General features: G+C 44.0%; 1 protein-coding gene across 1 annotated transcript; it reads left to right on the forward strand.

The window, feature by feature from the left end:
• Positions 1-1,019: 1,019 nt before the first annotated feature.
• LOC137908539 (WD repeat-containing protein 70) lies at positions 1,020-19,011 on the forward strand. Its single transcript, XM_068752949.1, has 17 exons — positions 1,020-1,075; positions 1,177-1,260; positions 1,339-1,432; positions 1,764-1,887; positions 2,695-2,754; positions 3,230-3,363; positions 3,914-4,067; positions 5,440-5,516; positions 9,146-9,320; positions 11,370-11,469; positions 12,125-12,209; positions 12,317-12,455; positions 15,005-15,105; positions 15,198-15,277; positions 16,533-16,649; positions 17,827-17,989; positions 18,356-19,011. The coding sequence occupies exons 1-17, from the start codon at positions 1,027-1,029 to the stop codon at positions 18,441-18,443; spliced, it is 1,824 nt and encodes a 607-aa protein (XP_068609050.1). The 5' UTR covers positions 1,020-1,026; the 3' UTR covers positions 18,444-19,011.
• The last annotated feature ends 2,586 nt before the right edge of the window (positions 19,012-21,597 follow it).

Below are 21,597 nucleotides of genomic sequence, written 5' to 3' on the forward strand. Positions count from 1 at the left end.
AACATCTATTCAACCTTTTCCTTGAAATTTTTTTTGCTTTCATTCACATGGCCAGACAGATTACGACTTCGTGACAACCTTGTTTGTATATTTGGCGTTTTTAAAATTTGACGTGATCACACGAACACAATCTACCTCCGCTTCACTATCATATATTACTGTTTATATATGTGTGTATATATATATATATATATATATATATAATTTATTTATACATATCTTGTGTTTTGCAAAATACTTGTATCACATATCAGAATATTCTATTACTGTTAAGCCCACTTTGAATATTAAAACACGCCGAACCATGTGTCCTGTACCATACCTACATGTACGACGTTTAAAGGGGAAAAAACCGCATTAAAATCAGTTTAGTATTCAGCCAGTTACGATCGATTAAATGCGCTGACACTTCAGCGCAAGGATTATTCCATAGACCTCTGTGGAATAATCCTTCCCCCCCAAACAACCACAGAAGAAGAAATAACACTTCCGGAGTTCAAAGGGCAATCTTTGCGTTTCAAAACATGGATTCCAGCAAAGTTAAACAAGGTAGTGTCGTTCGTGTCTTCTATTTTTCACAGGCTGAACCTTTTATTATTATCACTTGTCTGTAATTACATCGACTTTATTTCCACTGGCTCTGAGCGAGCTGCTTTCACGCTAGCACGATAAAAGAAACGCGCGTCGTTGTTACTGCTAGCTTGCGTGCTGACTGGAGCTCTTCGCAATTGTTTTCATCACTCCACAACATCGAACTTTGAAAGCTCGATGACTGTTTAGTTGTTTAAAAGATACAAATGAGTTTTAAACGATAGCGTATTTGGTCTTTCATTAGCTTTCAGTTGATTTTGCTCTTCCAAGATGAAATGTTATTAACAGAAAGCAGCAAATGTGTTAAACTGAATGTAATTGAATCTACTGAACTTATGAAGAAGAAAGAAAAATAAATAAATAAATGGCATCACAATTTTCAGTTTAAACTCAAAATTGAAAACAAATATTGTCTCTTTTGTAGAATCGAGCAAGATGAGTGGTGATGGAGACATCGCTTCTGTCATGGGATTCTCTGGATTTGGTACGTATCGTTGAATAATTTGGTGCCGAGTACATTCCTTATTTGACAAAGTGACTTATCTCTGACAGGTTAAAGAAGTAATTTGTCTTTGTTCCCTCCAGGTAAGAAAGCCCGCACATTTGACTTGGATGCTATTTTTGAACAGACCCGTCGAACGGCTATTGAGAGGTGCCAGCACGTATTAGGTGGGTGTCTCAACATGAGCTATGTAGGAGTTATACTCTCACCTACATGTGAATATGCTGTTAATGTTGCTCCTCTAGATGAGCAGCAGACGGCTGAGATGGAGGAGGAAGGGGAGAGCTCAAAAACAGTAAAGCCGTCAGTCAGGACTCAGAGAGACAAAGCCTCTTCCAGGTAAACCGGGTGTTCTGTTATTGAGTTGTTTGTTGCTGGGTCATGTCTGTCTTTGATTGGATTGTAAAATAACTTTTGATTCATCCATTCATCCATCCGCTTCCACCGGGCAACAGTCTCAGCAGGGATTTCCAGACTTCCGTCGCCCCTCGCCCTACGTCTCCCAGGCCAGCTGGGAGACGTAGTATCTAAGGCTTGACTATCGGTCTAATCCTCCTCTCCAGCAACAGCGTCGGCGACGCACCGCTTCCCCCCTCCTGAGGCTCCGGATGGTTTGCTTTTTTTTTTTTTGACTGACAATATTTTTTATTTTTTTGCTCTTTTTCCTCAGCAGTGAAAGTGACTCTGATTCAGACCTAATTGGGCCTCCACTGCCTGCTCAGAATACAACACAGGACGAGGATGATGATGAAGAAGATGATGAAGAGGATGCAACAGATGATGATGATGATGATGTATGTCCCGCTTAATAGTTGGTATTACACATTACAACACATACATTTTCCACAATAGAAGTTTTGAGCTGCCGAAGTGGGAGAAGCACCGGCGTGCATCCTTGAAAATCCTGCAAGGGCATATGAGAATAATTGTCAAGGAACTCTGGGAAAATGCACAGGTGAACGACGTCGCAGTGATGCAGGTTACAGCAGGCACACAAGAAATCCAGTGTTAAACAAATCTTCAGATGTTATTCCAGGACTCAGCAAATTGAAATGAATTCAAGCCTCTCTTTATCAGTTTTTTTTTTTTTTTAGATTTTTAATTCTGCAAAGCCCTTTAGTTCTCATAAAATATCTGTAACAGTAATTAACAGTCTTAAAAAAAAAAAGCCAAAAAACATTCCACTTCTCTGTCATTTCATATTGCTTCAAAAGGATTATAAATATGCCTTTTATTTTTTTCTTGCAAGTGCTTTATTGATTTCTCCAGTAGATGGCAGTGTGTTGCAAATCAACAGAAGATACATGGACATAGTGAGGGAGGACGATGCAAAGGACAGGGCGAAGTGGAGACGGTTGATTTGCTGTGGCGACCCCTGTTGGGGGAAAAGCCGAATGTACAGTAGTAATAGACGGCAGCGCGTGAAAACGCACATCTCCTAAGAGGAGTCCAATCTTTCCATAGTCTTTCGCTACGCAGCCTGTTAAAAGTTAAAGTTTCATGCGCAGTTTTTACCTTGGAATGAATAGCTACATCACATGATCCACCTAATCCAGGCGTCACCAGTTTCTCCTTACTTCCATCTGAACTTCTCACCACAGAATCCAGTCAAGAAGATCCCAGCCTCTCATGAAATCACTCTGCAGCATGGCGTGAAGACGGTGAGGACTTCTCTCTGCGCTTTGATTTTACTCGCTCATTATGCAGCGCTATGGAAATAGATTCATAGTTGTGAGAACATTTTCGTTCATCACAAGCATCTTAGAATCGATACCATATTTTCATGACGTCACGAACTCAATAAAACATCTGACAGACGAGATCCGCATGAGTCTTTGGAATTTCAGCCAAGGCTGGACCATTTTAGGAATAAGAGCAAATAGTATGTCTGTTTCTCGTGAAATCTTCTAACTGTGAGAAGAGGAGCATTTTTTTTTTGTCTTCCATGTAAAATTGATCTGGTAACCAATTTCAGAGTTGATTCAGCTTAAAAAAAAAAGTAAGACCTAAATATTTAGCCTTTTTTAAAATCCTCGCTGCTTTTAGAGATTGATCAACCTCGACCGCTGCTTTTCCTTTGAGCCTCACCGGTCAGTAGATGTTATGTAGATTTAAATAAGGTGATTGCCTTCGCAGGTCTCAGCTCTTGGCCTTGACCCCTCCGGAGCCCGTCTGGTGACTGGTGGGTACGATTATGACGTCCGGTTCTGGGACTTTGCCGGTATGGACCAGTCCTTGCACGCCTTCCGATCCCTCCAGCCTTGTGAGTGGTGAGTCCTCTTCTAGAACATCGACCCGGTTGGTTCATTTCTTTCATGGAAACATCCAGGACACAAAGCTGCAATAGTTCGATATCCAGCCTGAAAAGAATTTTTGCATTTGAGGTATTTTAATTGTAATTTTTTTACGACGCATACCTCATCCTATGTTTTGTGTTTTTAATACCACGTTATTAGTTGTGTTTGTTTTCTTTTCTGTTGCTCATTAAACTACAAAGAGCGTTATCATTTTTAACTGTGGCCAGCCATAGATCAAAGAGCCCAGTCATCAGATGCACATCAGATGTTGTGTTGTTCTGTTTCTATAGCTACAGGTATCTATTATGTGTTTTTGTGCCTGAACCCCTCGGATGATTACAACCTTCTTATGTAACTGTTTTTATTGCAGCTGAAATCTTGTAGACTTGCAGGTGACTTGCGAAAAGTCAAATGAGAACTTGTCAGCTCCACAGAAATGCAAACTTAAAGTATCTACTCTACTCAGGTGTGCTTTTTTGGCTCTCTCTCTCTCTCTCTCTCTCTCTCTGTGTGTGTCTCTCAGCCATCAAATCAAATCCCTGCAGTACAGTATAACTGGAGACGTCATCCTGGTGGTTTCTGGCAATGCGCAGGCCAAGGTGTTGGACCGCGATGGCTTCAACGTCATGGAGTGTATAAAAGGAGACCAGTACATTGTGGATATGGCCAACACCAAGGTAAAGAAGCCCTCCTGTAATTCAGCGTTAATTCAACTTGGATTGCAGTTTACAGTTACTTTGGCTGGGATTAGAGTCAATGATCATCAAAAGAAAGGTCCTCATTCATAGTTATTGATAGTTCTGGTTATTGGCCCTGGACTTTGTCTGCTCCTGCTCTCTATCACTTCTCTATCCGCATGCCACGAGGTCTTTCGTGGTTCTTCTCTCTCTTGTACCTGCATCTACAAAGGGTGGGGGGGGTCCTAAGTCCGAGTCCATGTTTGGGTTTCGCTGTGTTTAAGGAAGCTGTATAGGTGGTCACCAAACATCTGCAGCAGCTGCAGCACATTTAGAAACGGTTTATACCACCCATACGAATTACGTGAACAAGTGAAGGCCCGTTTATTGCAAGTCGTGTTTTTCTGGATGTCCTACATTCTTGGCCTGCTCGGTCCCAGATGCAAGAGTTTGGTTCAAAGAGAATGTGTCTCGGCCAGCTGACGGTGTCCCAGTCAATTAGCTGTGTCTTATGTGATAGTTAATTCCTCTATTTCTGCTCTGGCTCCGTGGACAGATCATTACTGGCCTCCTACCTCAGTCCCGCCGTGTCTGGAGAGATTTGTCTCACACGGTTCTGCATTTATCCTTGCAGAAAGATGGCAGGATTTTTGTGTTTTAAGAATATTTATTTTGGTAATAAAATTGAGCCAATTTGTGACAAATCACCGGCAATCTTGGGATTATTCCAAAACCCTTCAAACTGGCTGTTTTGTAGAAACTATTAAACGGTAAATTCAGAGTAGTAAATGTATTGTAAATAAACTTGGACCAAAATGAGGTTGGGAGTATTTTTGAAGCTATTAATTCCAGTTGACTGAAGTTTGTGCAGCCAAAACCGGATTAAAGTGAATCCATTATTCGTCAAGTAGTTACTTATTTAATTTATTGCTTATTTCTGCTTTCCTCAAATGAGTTCTGTGGAAACGGAAGCCTGTTGAACCTCCACTAAAATTAGAGAGGAAAACAAGCTGTACTCACCAGTACTGGCACCAGCAAGTTTCTTTTCTTGGTAAGAGGGAGGCTTTCTATTCTTGGCACACTTTATCCATTTGCAGGCTTTATTTCTGTATATTTTGAATATCGGACTATTTCTCTTAAGCGATTTTTTTGTTGTTGTGACGATTTGAGGTAGACCAATCGGATTTGTCGAGGAAGGCGACGCCTCGTGAAGCGCCTCCGATGAGTCGCACCGTTTGTTTTGATGTAATTGCCCGTAGCAGGGAAGCAGCCTCTGGAGCGACTGGAAGTTTAGCCACAGGATCTGTCCGGCAACAGTTTAGCGGCCGTTAAAAAGGGTGCGGTTTGTTAATTTACTTTCTGCTCTTTGCAGGGCCACACGGCGATGCTCAATAGCGGCTGCTGGCATCCCAAGATCAAAGAAGAGTTCATGACCTGCTCCAATGATGGGTGAGTACCGTGAGCTCTGGGTTTACGTATATGAGCACCCTAGCCGTAGTGCTACCACCCCTCAAACCCCTCTCGCTCCATCGGCCAGAGACCCCTCACGTAAACAGACGCCAAAAATTAGACACGTTTGCGCTCCTGTGGCTACAGATGAGAGACGTGCATCGATATAAGGGAGTTTAGTGGGTTACACTCGACAAATGTATCCTCGTATTTCAAACTCCTCCCAGGTCTAAACCACACGAGGACCTTTCTGCAAATGGCACAAACGCAACTCCCAAACGTCCATTCTCTTTAGCATTTTCACGATTTGCACTGCTGACTTAATTTCTTGCAAAAATGAGTTTTTGTGGAAAAAGTAAATTTAAAAACGGTTTCATTTGTGTGTGTGCGCGCTTGTGCGCCTCAGCAGAACTCAAGTTCAGGCAGTGGAAAACAGTTTTGCTCTGCCTGTTTCTTCTGTCATTGTGCGTTTAAGATTGTTAAAAACGGCAAACTCTTTTCCAACATTATCCATGTTTGATCCAAGGCGGCCAAAAAGTTGTGTTAAGTGCTCAGCCACTTTAACTCATTCTCAGCTGAAAGACTGAACACCTGTTTGAAAACTGCAGATTTATTTCTCTGAGACTCTGGGTCCGCTCCCAGTGGAAGTATTTCTTTGGCAGGATTGAAGTAAAACGAAACATTATGGCCTGGACTTCATTTAGCTGCAGTAATCTTTAACACTTGTGGAATGAATTTGTGATTGATTTCTGTTAAGAGTTAACCTCAAACGTTTTTCAGGATATGATGGGGTTAATTCTCACTTTATTATTCTTACTTTTGATGGTGCTCCAGGAGAAAGATAATACATTTTATGTTGTGCTCTTTCTGTGACTGAAAGTTTAACTAGTGGAACGGAGGAAAGGACAATTGGCGACTTTCTAATTGGGACAACATGTAGAGTCTTAAGACGTAGTTTGCGCGTGTGCGCATGCAAATACGCACGATTTGTGGACTGCTTCAAGGAGCGTTGAATGCCTGGGATTCCCTTTGTGCAAGCCTGCTATCAGGGTTGCAGCTGGATTTGGTTTTGTTGTTGTATTTAAGACGACCCAGAGAGCAACATGGCAGGCCCCTCCAATCAAAAAGAGTCGAGCGGGGCTGATTTTGTGGCGTGCAGCTTTGAAAAGTTCTTGTAATTACAACAACCGCCAAGGAGGTTGTGTTGTTTTTGCCAGCGTTTGCTTGTCTGGCTGTTTGTCTGTTAGCAAGCTAACTTGAATGTAAAGCTAACGCAGCAGGTTCACCCACAGTCCAGGTCCATCTCTCGCTGCTGGGCCGTCCTACACTGCAAGTGTTCCACATCCTGCCGAAGAATGCACAGAGCATGCCTTTAAGGGAGCGCATGTCTTCTTCCTCCTCAGCTCACAGTCATGGTTGACTTTCTGACGGGCAGTAACCACCGGTTCTACTGTGCTTCTGTTCTTACCGAGCTCAAGTATGCGGCGACGTCCTCTATAGGGGCACCTGGCGGGGAAGACGTCAGATTTCCTGATTAAATCTGAAGTGTTTTGTCTTTGCGGTGTGTGTGTGTGTGTGTGGGGGGGGGGGGGGGGGGAGTCTGGCCCATCCGACATTTTCTAAGCAGATTTTCTACTTTTTTTGTATGAGCCGCAATCCAAGATGGAACATTTCCATTTTTAATCCATTTTTCTCACATAGAATGTAAGTTAGAGAGGCAAATGGCCATGTGCCAGACATGCTCCTTTCTTATCACCCCACTGGGATTATAATCTGACAGGCAGATAAAAATCTGTGGCCTGGGGAGTTGTCGCTTCTCAGGTGATGTGTGAATGCGTTACTGAGGGTCTACGGGTCTCGTTTTATTACGTTCACTTCTCCGGCTCCGAAGCGTTTGAGCGATAAAAGGAGGACTTCAGGGACTGTGGAGATATCGGTGCAGGTATTACCTGAATCTTTTTTTTTTCCTCCATACTGTACTTGAATATTTGGACATTTCCCCCTCTTCCTTTGCTCTTCCTTTCCTAAAACAAACCAGTTTTGAGACCCGGGTCCTTCCCTCTGGAATAGAGTGCAACAGTTTAAATTGGGTGACGTTGCAGCATTTAGAGCACCAGATATTGGAGTAGAAAGTTTGCATTCTCCTGCCCTGCTCTGTGTCTCGCGCCTGGCAGGCGAGTGTTCGCACTCGGGCGGTGGGGAGGGTTGCTCGACACTGGTGGGCTCCAGCCTCTCTGCTCTACCCCCGCCCCCCCCCCCAGCAGCCAGCGCCGCCGTGTTTTGGAAAAGATGCCTTACGATAAATAGCATTCCGGCTTTTGTGTGCTACGCTAAAGGTTACGTTGTCTTTATTGGCTTGACTGACGGCGACAACCTTCTGTAAACAAAATAGAGACGGCAGGTGGACCAATTTGTCATCCAGCCCGCACGCCATCGTGCTTTTTCTTCGTCAGTGACACGTGCATATCTGCTCACGTAAACTCTTACGACACAATGAGAAACCACTTTTTTCACTTTCTTCATTAACAGCTTATGCATCAGTTTTATTTGCTCCTCTGCAGTTCTCACCCAAACCAAATGTCTTCTGTTGGAATTTGTATCACATTGTTAGATACAACACAAACACAGTTTAGTGAGTGTGTGTGTGTGTGTGTGTGTGTGTGTGTGACTTCATACCTGCCCATGGAGGAACCCTTGCCTGGATGTTAGTAGTAGCTCTGTCTGTGTATTTATACTCCTCCGCTGACCTCATGACCCAAAGGTTAGAATGCTTACTAAAGCTAGCAGCGAGTCACAGGCACATTTGGAACACACTCTGTCTGGCTAGAGTGTTTGTGTTGGGTGTGTGAGAGGTTGTCTGCACATATTTGTGTGTCGTTCGGTGAGTAAATGTGGAGGTTGAAGGCTTCCGAGGTCGATGGGGGTGTTGGTGTGCTCCCTGTTTTAGCCTCTTTGCCATTAGTTTTGGTTCTTCCACGTTTAATCTGCTTTATTGTTTTCACAAAACCATTAAAAAGATGACGACCTTTTGGCTGTTCGGTGAAAGAATAGGATATTTATGTTAGATTGACGTACGCTCTGTTCAGCATCCCTTTCCTGGTCATGTCACTGGGGTCAAAGGTGAAATGTTCCACCGTTTTTAACCTAAACATTGTTTTCTCAAATCATTTTCCACTCTACGTTGAAATTCAAAGTATGCACAAATGTATCTTCAATAATCTGCTTGTTTCAAGGGTACTGTTGATTGATTGATTGATTACTTTAGTCATTATTCAACTTATAGAAATTTTTGCTACTGATTGACGGAAAATTATACTGCTTTTTATTTATATATATATATAAGAAAAACATAAAGCACACACATTTTAATGATATGATGGATGCATAATAAGAACTATTATCTATGACATTTTTTTAAATTAAAATGTCGGCATGCGTTTAATGTTTTTAATGTAATAATCTTATGATAATGAGAGTTTCTGGAACCGTCTTCATGTGCGACTGACTGATTGCATCGGCGGATGGTGTTGATGGCCTTATATGATCATATGTTTTTGAGGGATTAAATAGTTTTTGAGTGATTCACGACTGCTGGCTGGGGATAAATCGCGTTGCGTGTCTGTCCGCAGCACTGTGCGCACTTGGGACGTGAAGTCGGAGAAGAAGCACAAGTCTGTGTTCAAGCCGCGCTCCTCTCAGGGGAAGAGGGTCATCCCCACGTGTTGCGCCTACAGCCGTGATGGGAATCTGATTGCAGCAGGCTGCCAGGACGGTACCATCCAAATCTGGGACCGAAACCTCAGTGTGAGTCTTCAAGCACACACACACACACACACACACACTAACCACCACATCATCGAGTCACGGGGCAGAGAGGTGAGAGTTCAGCAAGTCATTTCTGCAGCCATGCTAGAGGCTCCGTGAAGATGTGCAATGGAGCTTTTGAGCTAAACGCTAGCAACAACAAGCCACCAGCATGGCTCGAAATAGCTCATTATGTAACTGAAGCTACTGACATGCGGTGATTGAGTTGGATTACATAAGTCATTTGGAGGCACTGTGAAAGTTCCACGGTTAGTTAATGAGGCCATTAAGAGATCTAAGTGTTCACTCCGTCCTTCAGGATTCACATCGTGGAAGTAATAGTTGATCTTGGCTCTCGAATAGCATTTCTTTCCGTTGAGCTATTTGATAAATTGTCGCTGTAGATAAAAATGGCTTCCTGAAGAATGCATCGCATCCATCTTTCTTAAAACACGTCTTCTGGTCTGTTAAATGCTTCATCACTAGCGGTTACGCCTTCTCCACGTCGTGTGTGACAAATAGAGACGGCACGTCACCAAAGTAAAGACTAGCTGCCAGGATGAGGAGACGAGAGGAAGTCCGTCAAAGCAGCGTGGAAACACCGTAGAGCAGAACTATTTTCTCCATCTGTCTTGGTAGATCGAGTATTCAGATTAACCAGAGTTATGATTGTTGGAACAAAAGAGAAGCAATCTCGTGCAAAGGTGGTTTGCATGAGATTTATTTAAAACAAATTCTGTTGAGATGAATGATCTGTAATTTACCTCAGTGTAAAACACAACAATGCAACTTCATGTCCTTTCGCCTGTTCGATCCCAACTTGTTAGGACGAGGTTGAATGACTCTGTTATTTAGTATGAGAACACGACAAGTAAGCTTGTAGCTAGTGAGTTGGAACGCTTTGATTGGACAGAAGGTTTCATCCAGATTAGTCAAATGGGAAATACTCCAATGATAATATTCACAATCACGGGACTTCTCAAAAAAAAAAAAAGGTGACATGCAGAGGATTTGTTTTACCCCTCTGAAGAAGCGTTCGTTCCTCCATGTGCCCCGTGTTGTAAAGACTTCCTCTTCCACTCATCCCACCGCTTTGGCCGCTGTGTGTGATTGAGTTGAAGCTCTCCACATTTATTGCCCCTCTTTTTCCAAGCTTAGTATTTACCCTGCGTCCCAAGGCAGCTTACAATAGTCATGACTGTTGCATGACCGCTTGGATCTACCCTGTCTGAGTGCTGCCCTAATCAGCAACCTGTGCTGGTGACATGCCAAAAACGGAGTTGACCTCCTGATGCTTTTATTGCGCCCCCCCCCCCCCTCACACACACACACACACTCAAAAGAGTCTCCTCTTCTATCACTACTGTTACTCACGGCTAGAATATGCAGGCAGATCAATCACGATCAATCACGTAGCTCGAGCTCAGCCCGACAAGAAGCTATTGAGGTTGACACATTGTGCTGTTGAACCCAACATGAGTTGATTGATCTTATGATGGGGATGAGGATGGGGCGGGGGGGTCAGAAGGGTTCTTTTCTTTCTCTGTGGACTTCCAGAGAGAGTGATTGCACGCTGATTTTCTGATCGCAGAGGTTAGTACGCAAAGTAAGGTGCAGGCCTTTGCTCAGAAACATTACCACAGAGACCTCGGGAATGTAATGATGTCATTCATAGACTTTGATGTTTCAGAATTCAAAGTGGTTTTGATGCATTTTCACTTTTTTCTTTTTTTGCATTTGACTTTTTTTTGCTGTGGCTCAGTTGGTAAAGGAGTCGTCCAGTGACCACCAATAGGTCAGCGGTTTGAATCTTGGCTCTGACTGTCCGCGTGCCAAAGTGTCCTTGGGCAAGATGCTGAACTCGCCCCCCAGTGGGCTTGGGTCAGGCACTTTATTATCACACTAACTACGGGTGCTGGCCAGCATATCAAACCCCGAGTTTTTGGAGGTGGGAGAAAAACGGAGAACATGGGGAGAGCATCCGGGTGATTCAAACCCAGACCCTGCGTAAACCCACAAGGTCAACGGCTTCTCGTCTCTTTTTCTCAGGTCCATACAAAGTTCCACTGTCGACAAGCACACATTCCGGGATCAGACACCTCCTGCCTGTCCTTTTCTTATGATGGCGTGACTCTCGCTTCTCGAGGAGGTAAGGAAATGATATCAGTCCTCCAGTATCCTCCAGACCCCTCAGGTAGCGTCTGCTCACTACTACTACTATACTTTTAGGTTTTCCCATCAGGGGTCGCCACAGCAAATCAACCTTCTTCCCTTCGCCCTGTCCTTTGGATCGTCCTCCCCAACACTCCCTCACTACATCCATTAATTTTTTTCCTAGGTCGTCCTCTAGTCCTGTTCCCTGGAAGTTCCAAAGACAGACAAAGACAGAATGCAACTTATTCTGATCTTCCCTCTACTTTATAGACATATTAGCTCAAAACCTTCACTTTCTAGGTCCGATGCTTCAGCTAAAAGCAAATGGCGAGTATCTGTTTGATTCCAGAGATGGAGCCCCAGGAAAAACACACAAGAGTTCTATAGATAGAAACAAATGACTTTCCCCACCGGTGTGAGATTTCATCAGAAGACAAACAGGAATAACTCTGTGTAAGAGTTCTTCACTCAACATGCTATTGTAATGTAAATGAAAAATAACTCTTGCAGACTTGTTTTACAGTCTAGAAAGGCGGAGTATTTACTTTTCTCTCGCAAAGTAAATAACCTTCAATGACTGTTCCTCTGCGGTGACTTTAAAGTAAATCTCGCAATTTACAGTTTATCCGACGTCTCTGTCTATTTTCTAGGTGATGACACTCTGAAGATGTGGGATATACGCAACTTCAGGAAGCCTGTCAACGTCGCCACCGGACTGACGAACCACTTTACAATGTAAAAATCTGAACTGGTCATCCTGATTTATGACTGTAAATTGAGGTAATAGTCTTTCTTTATATTGTTAACCGGTGATAATGTTGGCTTCTTATATTCCCTACGAGGACTGACTGCTGCTTCAGTCCGGATGACAAGCTTATTTTAACCGGAACGTCGGTGAAGAAAGACGAGGGAAACGGGAAGTTGGTTTTCTTCGACCGGGCTTCCTTCCAGAAGGTCTATGAAATAGAGGTCACCACTGCAGTAAGTTCTGCCTCAATCGCCACAAATGGGTTTCCTGCAACACGTTTAGCAGCTTCTACGGATGAAACGTTGAATCGAAACCAAAGTTACAGACAGTGGAAAAGACACAAACCCAAGTTCTCGGTGAAATACAATGACGATAATTTGTCTTCTCTACATAAAATAGCCTTTGCTAAAAATTCTTCATTTTCAGCTTGGATGAAAGATGGAGAGTTCCAGCATCAGAGAGGATACAGAGGAAGAGTGACAGAGGGGAGGGAAGGCAAAGGAGAAAAGTTACAAAATAAAATGGTCAAAAAAAAAAAGACTCAAGTTAGGAGAAAGCTTTTCTTACTGTGAGTCATTTCCACAAAGCTTTGGTGGAACAGTTAATAATAAATTATAAGAATGGCCCATTTACATGCACAGTTTATTCTGTAAAACACAGTAGCAGGCTAGGCAAGATAAAAGTGCTGGAATGAAGGGTATAAAACAACAACACTTATTTGTGGCATTCTACTCCTCCTTGTTTTCATCTGGCTCTCGTTTTAAAGCTCTGTCTCCAAGTAGCTCCAAGAAGGATGTTTGAACAAGAGATCGGGGCAGCCCTTGATTTTGGTGGCATCTGAGAATTGAACTGAATTTTAATTACGTCCGCTGAGGATGTTATATTCTCGCCTACGTTGGTTTGCCTGTCTGTTAGCAAGATGACTCAAACAATTCTGTACGGATCTTGATGACATGTTGATGAAATGTTGGGAATCTTATCGGGAACAGTTGATTCTTAATTTTTGGTGGTGATCCACAAGAGATCCTGGATTCTGGCTCACACCTCGTAAACAGACATAAAAAAAGACAACAGAGGAGTGCGGTCGTAAGTCGACGGCGCCTTGTATCTTCTGAAAGCTACGGATCTATAGATCCAGAACAATCTGCAATTACTGAAAATGTGCTTTTTGTGAATAACTTCTATACAAATAATGATATCGATGTGAATCCAATTGCTCAAGGTTTGTTTTCATGGTTGAGGGATCTAAAAACATAGATAAAATAAATGCAGGGCCATTATTTTTGGTGCAAAGCTTGGCAGAGGTCTGCGCTCTCACACCACATTCTCTTGGCTCGCTGTTGTATAGATTATATTCCTTCTGGTGGAGCTAAATATATCCTCTAGTTAATATTTGCCATTGGTTGATGTGCACTCAGTGGACCTGATGAAAGTGCTATTTACTATGTTTACATCAGCTGTCTGCTTCTTGGATGGCTCGAGAATTTAAGTGCAGCCTTTATAAAGTGGCGTGCCAGGTAGGCAGTGAAAGGATGGGCCACCAATCATTTTGTAACTAAACAGTCTACATAATCCCAGACCTTGGATCCTGGGGTGCGCCGCAGAGGCTGCGTTAAGATCTTTGGCAAATACGGTCAAGTCCCTTAAACTTATCTTAACCCATCAAAAGGGCCAGGATCCCAGGCGAGACCCTGCTGGGCTGGACTTCAAATGCAGACCAAATAAACCGCTTAGCCCTGTGCGACCACTGTAAATGTGTTGCTTGTATGCATGGCTAGAATGTGTATTGAGAATAAATATTGGAAGAAGAAAATGTCACATAAGAGCATCCATAATATATTAATATATATATAAAAAGCATCTGCCCAGAGTTACAGGTATTAGATCGCAAATAGTCAGAATCCATTTGTACAAATGGAAACCTGTGAAGTGTAACAGCTGTCATCGCCCCGGCCCCTTTACATGTCGAGACTGCCTGCATTTACTTTAGCAACCTTGACAGAGTAATTTATAACCCATTTACACTCATGCACCGAAGCACAGCTCGAAGAGGTAGAGTTCAGTCGCGTACGATGCAAACCCCCAGAAAACCCTTTCATCTGTTCCATGAGCTACACGCCACTAAGCTGCAGCCGTGCGGATCAGTGTGTATGTGCTTTCTGTTATCTATAGTCAAAAAAAGACTTAGTTCTGACATTCTTAATGAGTGCTCGTGTGTGTGTGATTGAGACTCCTTCCTCTGGGATCCTGGAGGGAAGATGAACAGCTGGACGCTAAGCAGCTTTTCCCATCACAGAATCTGGACGTCCCACTCGTAGTGCTACCCGCCCAACTCCCCCCTTTCTCCACTGTTCCACATAAAGCAGAGACATTTTGCATAGCAATTGTAGAATGCACATCTGCACACATCCACTGTACGCCGCCGAGACTGTGCACGGATTCCCCTCTGTGCCCCTCGTGCGCTCTTACACACAGACACACATCTCTGGATAAATGTGGTCACATTTGCCTCTTGGCACTGGGCCATCTGTCACACACACACACACACACACACACGGACTGAGGGATCCAGCCCTCATCCCAACAACCAAATATAGTCAGCGAGAGCAGCAGCGCACGTGGGGACTGATCCTCGCCGCACCACAACCGACCCAGGTCACAAAATCACAATAGTCTAGACTCCATACAATAGTGAAAGCACTACCTGCTTTTCTCAACATGCGGCATCCAAAACAAACAAACCCGTAACCGTGTGCTGATTTGATCCGTTTGTGTGCTCCAGAGCGCCGTCCGCTGCTTGTGGCATCCAAAGCTGAACCAGATCATGGTGGGAACTGGGAACGGACTGACCAAGGTCTACTACGATCCCGTTAAGAGTCACAGGTTTGTTACGTTTGAGTGAAACGGCAAAGCTCCTTTGGAATGAGACGCCTTTGGCTGTGACATCGTTTGTGAACCCGCCGCCTCATTTCCAGGGGGGCCATGCTGTGCGTGGTGAAGAGCAAACGAAAGGAGAAACATGCAGAGACGCTAACCCAAGATTACATCATCACACGTGAGTCTGTTGAAGGACTGGACACGCTCCCGATCCCTTTTCATCTTGCAAAGAAAAGTCGATTTTTTGCCATATGATGGTAACTTGGTGTCGTCGTCCCCCCCCCCCCCCCCAGCTTCCTGGCATTGCAGGCAATTTCCTCCATCGCCTTTTAATCATTAAGCAATTACCGAAAGCAAAGTGCTTTTCTTGAAGCCCTCTGCCGGTTTAATCCAGCCTGAGCCACGAGCGCATTTGGGCTCGCCTGCTCTTCACACGATAAGGCGATTTCAAGAGGTCATCTCCCGAGTGCATGATGTGGAGACCGGAGCATATTCTAATCAAAGCCGCTAACATCTGTTTGAGTGGTGCCTCACACACACACACACGGAATGAGTGTCCGGGGCTTTCACAGGCCCATTAGCTGATGGAGTAGGGTGCGGATGAGCGGATGGACACTGTGCCACGCGGTGACCATGCGGTCTGTAGTCACGCCGGATCACGCCGGGGTCAGCCACCTCTCCCACCGCGGATGGCGTGATCAGCTTCCAGCACATCGTTCCTGATTGGCCACTCGGACCAGATTCAGCTTTCTTGTTTGGGCTGCTGCAAGCCTTTTAGAAAGCATCATGTGATGTCATTGCCATGCCAACAAGGGTGTGAAGCAGGCTGGCTTTCGAGTGTCGAGTGACGCACTCGATACCAACGGCACTGGAAAATTAGAGAGGGACAGGAAGCAAGTGATGGCCCATTGAGAAAAGCGAGGGAATCTGTTAACAGTAACCTTTTTGCTTAATGTAGCATGGAGGAGAAGAATTGACACTGAACAGCGTCGGGGCTCCTGAATGGAAAATCACTCCGTCTAGTCCTTTACTAAAGTGTCTCTTTGTAACCTCTGTGGATGAGAGCAGAGTGCACGCTCGCAGCGCACGCTCATTCACACGCGCTCACCAACACGTTCGCTCGCGGGTTTAAGAGCCTGGCGCCTTTATTGTGAATGGTGTTCACAAAAGTGTGAAGAGCAGAATAGTGATTGGCTGAATGTAAACATGGGGGGGGGGGGTAATGACTATGTTGATGTTCACTATGCCAGAAAGTAGTCATGGGGAGAGACGACTGCCAGAGGTCACACAGGTGCTTTGCTTTTCGCTCAATGGTGGGGGTGTAGTAATGTACGTTGACCCTGCCGTTAGCCGTTAGGGAAGGTGTGTGAGCCACAACGCTGTGCAGTTTGAGTTACCGTAGCATCTTGTTTTTTTCCTCTGTGTTTCTGCAGCTCATGCTTTACCCATGTTCAGAGAGGCCCGGCAGCGGAGCACGCGGAAACAGCTGGAGAAGGACAGATTGGACCCAAAGAAATCCCACAAGCCCGAGCCTCCCGTGTCGGGACCAGGTGAGGTGTCGGTTTGTAACGACGTCTGCGTCCAGGAAGGAAGAAAAGTGAACTGTGTAATGAAATGCCATTTCAACGCGAGTGTAATTACGAGGTACAGCTACAGAACTGCAAAAGTTATTATTGGTTGTTTTCGCATTGTTGTTGGCGTTATACTCGAGTCCAGAACCATAACAGAACTTCTCCCACACGGCCTCTCAGAAAGTCATTTTTTCCTGCCGTTGCCCCACAGTTTGTAACTGCCGCTACATAAAGACGCTTTTGTTGGTCTTTATCTGGTCACTCGATCATTCTGGTCATTCGTTACAAACGCCGTGTCTGTTCATGGATATAGTTTAAGCTCCTTCCAATAAGCGGAGCTGCCAAACAACACTTTGTAGTTTTTTTTATTTTTATTATTATTAAGAATTATGGACTTAACCATAAGTGCAAATATTTGTACTCATCGCTCAAGATTTTGTAAAGAATGGGTATGAAAAATCTGATGAAATATTTTCCCTAATTTACTTATTAGTTATGCTACTAATTTATGTTGCGTATATTCATAGTTATTGTAGAGCACTTGACAGTACAAATATTCTGTGACTAAAAATACAAGTTAATTGTATAAAAATATAAACAGGAACCTTGACTCGCTTCTCGAAAAACTCTGTTTCCGAACACACGAGTGGAGCCGAGGCGAACCGAAGACACACGGGATGTGTTTTAAGGTTTTCGGGGCGATGGTATGGATTCAGAAGGCAAAGGCACAAATCCTACTATGGTGATGCCATGGAAGCCACTATACTCCCACTAAAGGGGACGACAATGACATTTCAGTGAGCGGCGATGTAAGAACATTTTTGTTGTGTGAAACCAGTCGGAAGGAGAACTGGGTGAAGTCATGGCATTGCAATAGTAGGTTGCGATCTGGCTTCTCTGAAGCTAGTTTGTTGTTGTCATTGTGAAACTACCACCAGGGGGCGTCAAAGTCTCTGTGCAGATAACTTCGAGTTCCTCCTGATTACAGTTCACGTTTCGGTGCCAACATTCGTTACCTCTGAGAGTCCTCGCTATACTGTGTCGTTGCGTGATCATGCAATATATTCTCACGTCCATATTTTATGTACTTAAATGACATAAAAGATGATTGATTGACATTCTTTGTATGAAGTCCCATGATCGTGTGTCCTGGCAGGTCGCGGCGGAAGAGTAGCAGCTCATGGCGGCACCCTGTCTTCATTCATCGTGAAGAACATTGCCTTAGACAAAACGGACGACAGTAACCCACGACAGGCCATCCTGCGTCACGCCAAGGAGGCTTCAGAGAACCCTTACTGGGTTGCCCCGGCATACAAAGTGTAAGAAAACCTCCTGCTTACGTGTGTAAAAAAAATCTGAAACATTTACATTCTGGCTGTCCGTCCCACTGTTCGTCTCTCATTTCTGGGTTTGCCCTCATTATCAAAGAGCGTAAGACGAGTGCCGCGGGGGGGGGGTCCTGGTTTTGTAGCTCGTTGAAGCAGACGGCTAGTAGCTACTATCGCGGGATGTGTTTGCTGGAAGTTACATTAAAACATCTAGATCAATGATGAAGACCTGAATTGTAGCCTTATGTACCATTTATTTATTTTTTGGTCAAAAGTTCAATATTAAACTTCATTAAAGCATAAAGTTTCTTCACAGCTCCATCATCTGCTTCTTATTAAAATTGTTGCCTCCTTCAGGACCCAGCCGGAGACTTTGTTTGCAGAGGAATCGGAGGAGGACGAGGAAGCTGAAAAGGAACCGGAGTGGAAGAAGCGCAAGATCTGAGGGTCAGTTGGATGTACAGCAGCACGAGTTCACAGGATCACTCCCAGAAACACCAAGTCATTGTCAGAAACTGCACGCAGAAGAATCAGTTGCACGACTCAATTGTAGACCCTGACTTCTCCAACCTGTGCTAATTGTCTTTCCTTTTTTTTTTTTTTGCTGTGATTTATGGGTAGCACAAAAACTTCGCTCTGCCAGTCACAATATAATTTGTGGTTTTTATTTTACTACTTGTTCATGTTCTCCTCATTGCAATTCATCAACCACCTTGTCTTCTTATGTCTGTTTGGATAAATGGACCTTATTTTCATCGTTTCTGTTGTCCTCTCTCCTCCCACAACTCCAGAGTTCTCCAACGCCTCATAAATCAGCTGCAGACTTTGCGGTCTGGTTCTGTCCATCAACTACGAAAGACATCTTTATAGTTGTCTAGTTCTAGGGATGTACAAATATTTCATCCACTTGCCGACTTCCTTTTCCGCACTGGTTTTTAACGCTGTTGTTTTCTGAGATGTGAATCTGCCATCTGCTAATGTACATGTCTGTGTGTACATTCTGTTTTTCACCCTCCAACCTGTTTTTACCTGCTCATTAAAGGAAGACTGCCAAAATCCTTTTATGAGGCGCTGGCTCAAACATGCAGGTTCTCTGAGCACCCGGTCCTCGCCAAGGCTGAGGCTTGACTCACTGCTTCAAATTAAATTCTTAGAGATGTTAACTCAGTAAACATAACCGCAGGTGTTCTAAGTTCTAGCACTGGCGAGTAATTAGAGATTATTAAAATGCAATTAATATATTTCCAACTCAAATAAATTTTCGGAATCAATTTGCAGGCCTTTCCGCACTAAAGTTAATATATTCTCAAGCATTTACTGTCACAATGAGTAAAGTACTTCTGCACTTGGAAAAAAAAAACCTCAACCTGCAGAGACAATCATGTCATGTATTGTTCTGGAATCGGACATGTGCTTCTGCAACAAATGAATGCTAACCTTCTGCGCAGAGTTGAGATCCAGACGGCGCTCACCCTCATCTGTCATTCAGCTGCTATTTCTACATGCGGAGTTATGATGGATTTAAACTGTTGAGCAATTTTAAATTCCAAAACAACCAACGTAACGAGGACAAAAATCTAATCTCGTGGAGTTTTGGCAAACTTTCCCTGACCCGAAAATGAACAGGAGAATAGAAATACCAGGTCTGGAAGGGTGGATTTCGATGCGTGTTGAGCGCGACTTGGAGACCTGAACCGGGGGGGGTGGGGGGGCTCCGCTGTGAAGATGTGCCGCCTGCCAGCAGCAGGATCTGAGGAGCGACTGCTGCTTGATTCAAGTGGAACCGTCAATCCGCTGCCATGCGATGGACCAGCTGGGCAGAAAGGAGCCGAGTTTACAATGCCGAGGGATCTCGCTATCCGTCCACAGAATAGCTCAGAAACTACGGTGTTCAGTATTTTTTACAAAACATGACACAAAATAATAAATATTAAAGAAATTGAGTCTTGATATTTTCCCCTCATTCAGGGGATTATATATTTTGAATGTGGAGGAAGTGTGCCTCTTAAATCAACAACTTATGCAGAGTAATCAACTCTGGGCGGGCGCGGGGGGGGGCATTAGGCCTTCCTGCCCTGGTGCGTTTGTGTACAATCAGAACACCAAGAAGCGTACTCATTTTATAGAAACAAGTTTAATTCTGTAAAAAGTTATAAAATGAATATTGTACAAAAATAAAGTTTGCAGAGCGCTTTGGTTCTGTAACAAGAAACAAGTGAGACGACAACACGACAACATTTATCACGGGGGGGGGGGGTCGACACACTGAGAAGTGATAGATCCGAGTCTTGCATGTTAACACTGAAGATACTTTTGCATTGTAACCTTTATGCCTGTTAACCTTTGCATCAAAAGCTGAGGACTAAATCACCAAAGAACAGATAAGCAGACAGTCATGAAGGATGAGAGTGTTTGTGGTCACAGTTCACACTCATCAATGCGTTTACTAAAGAGCAGCAAGGTGCTCTGAGGTTTCTGGGAAGGCTGCTAACGGCACATTCTCATCTGGAAAGGCTTAAAGGAGAAAAAGATGATCCAATTGATGAAGTATGCTGTGATAAAGCAAGAACCCCCCCCCCCACCTGTGTAGTGTTTGGCCTAAATTCAGCTTGATGCCGTGGATTTGTTCTGTGTGCAGGCGGATTATACTGTAAAGCTGGCTTGCTTGCCACTGGGTGGGCACAGATACTTTGGTCCCTAATCCATGCTAACATCAAGACCTAGCCGGGCTGGGGTGGGGGGGCTCTTTGTTCCACTTAAAGCCATCCCCTTACAATTGTGCAATGGGCACTGCAACATGCTTGCAGCCTCCCGTTTTCCTGGCTGTATGCATGGGGGGGGGTCGTCGACCTTACGTGGCTTACGACAGTTCGACTTCACGACCGCACTGGCCTGTTGTCCGTTTGTTTACGTGTTTACTGAGGTTTCGAGTAACACACTAATAGAGCATTCTGGAAGTGCCCAAAGGATGGATCCTCAAAAAGGCACCTTCAGTTCCTCAGAGACCACTACTCCAAGACTGATTTGAAATTTCAATTAAATAGCTAGTGGCTTGTATTTAATGGCAATAAATGCATTCTGTTTGTTGGGTTTGACCATTGTCTTGAAAATAAATGGCAAAGTCATTTCCGCCTTTGAGATAAAAACGTATAAAGATTTGCACCCAGTTGTCACGGGGGAAAGAGGAGAGCCCCTCCTGATTTAGCATTATCACACAGAAACATCTACCGCAGGCCATCCCTTAAAAATGCTCCAAAAGCTGAACCTGTAAATCTGCTCTTGGTCCCTCTCCTCTTAAACCCGCTCACAAATTGATTGCCGATGATGCTTTTCTGACTTGGAATCTAAGTGAAGCAAATAAGCAATAAGTGTCAGGATAAGTGGGAAAGTGTGACGTACTTTGGCACCATCTCGAACCAAGATTTTAAATAAATAAGAACAAAAAAAATTACAATTTCTTTGATAAAATGGATTAAAATAAATAACAATAAGTTAATTTCATCTTAATAAATATACCTCTCTACATGTCTGTGTTTATATATCATACATTTCTGCTTGCGTCTGAAACACTGGATGCCGTTCAGACTTCTGAGTGTGTG

Source organism: Brachionichthys hirsutus, chromosome 19, assembly GCF_040956055.1.
Source record: "Brachionichthys hirsutus isolate HB-005 chromosome 19, CSIRO-AGI_Bhir_v1, whole genome shotgun sequence".
Taxonomy (NCBI): Eukaryota; Metazoa; Chordata; class Actinopteri; order Lophiiformes; family Brachionichthyidae; genus Brachionichthys; species Brachionichthys hirsutus.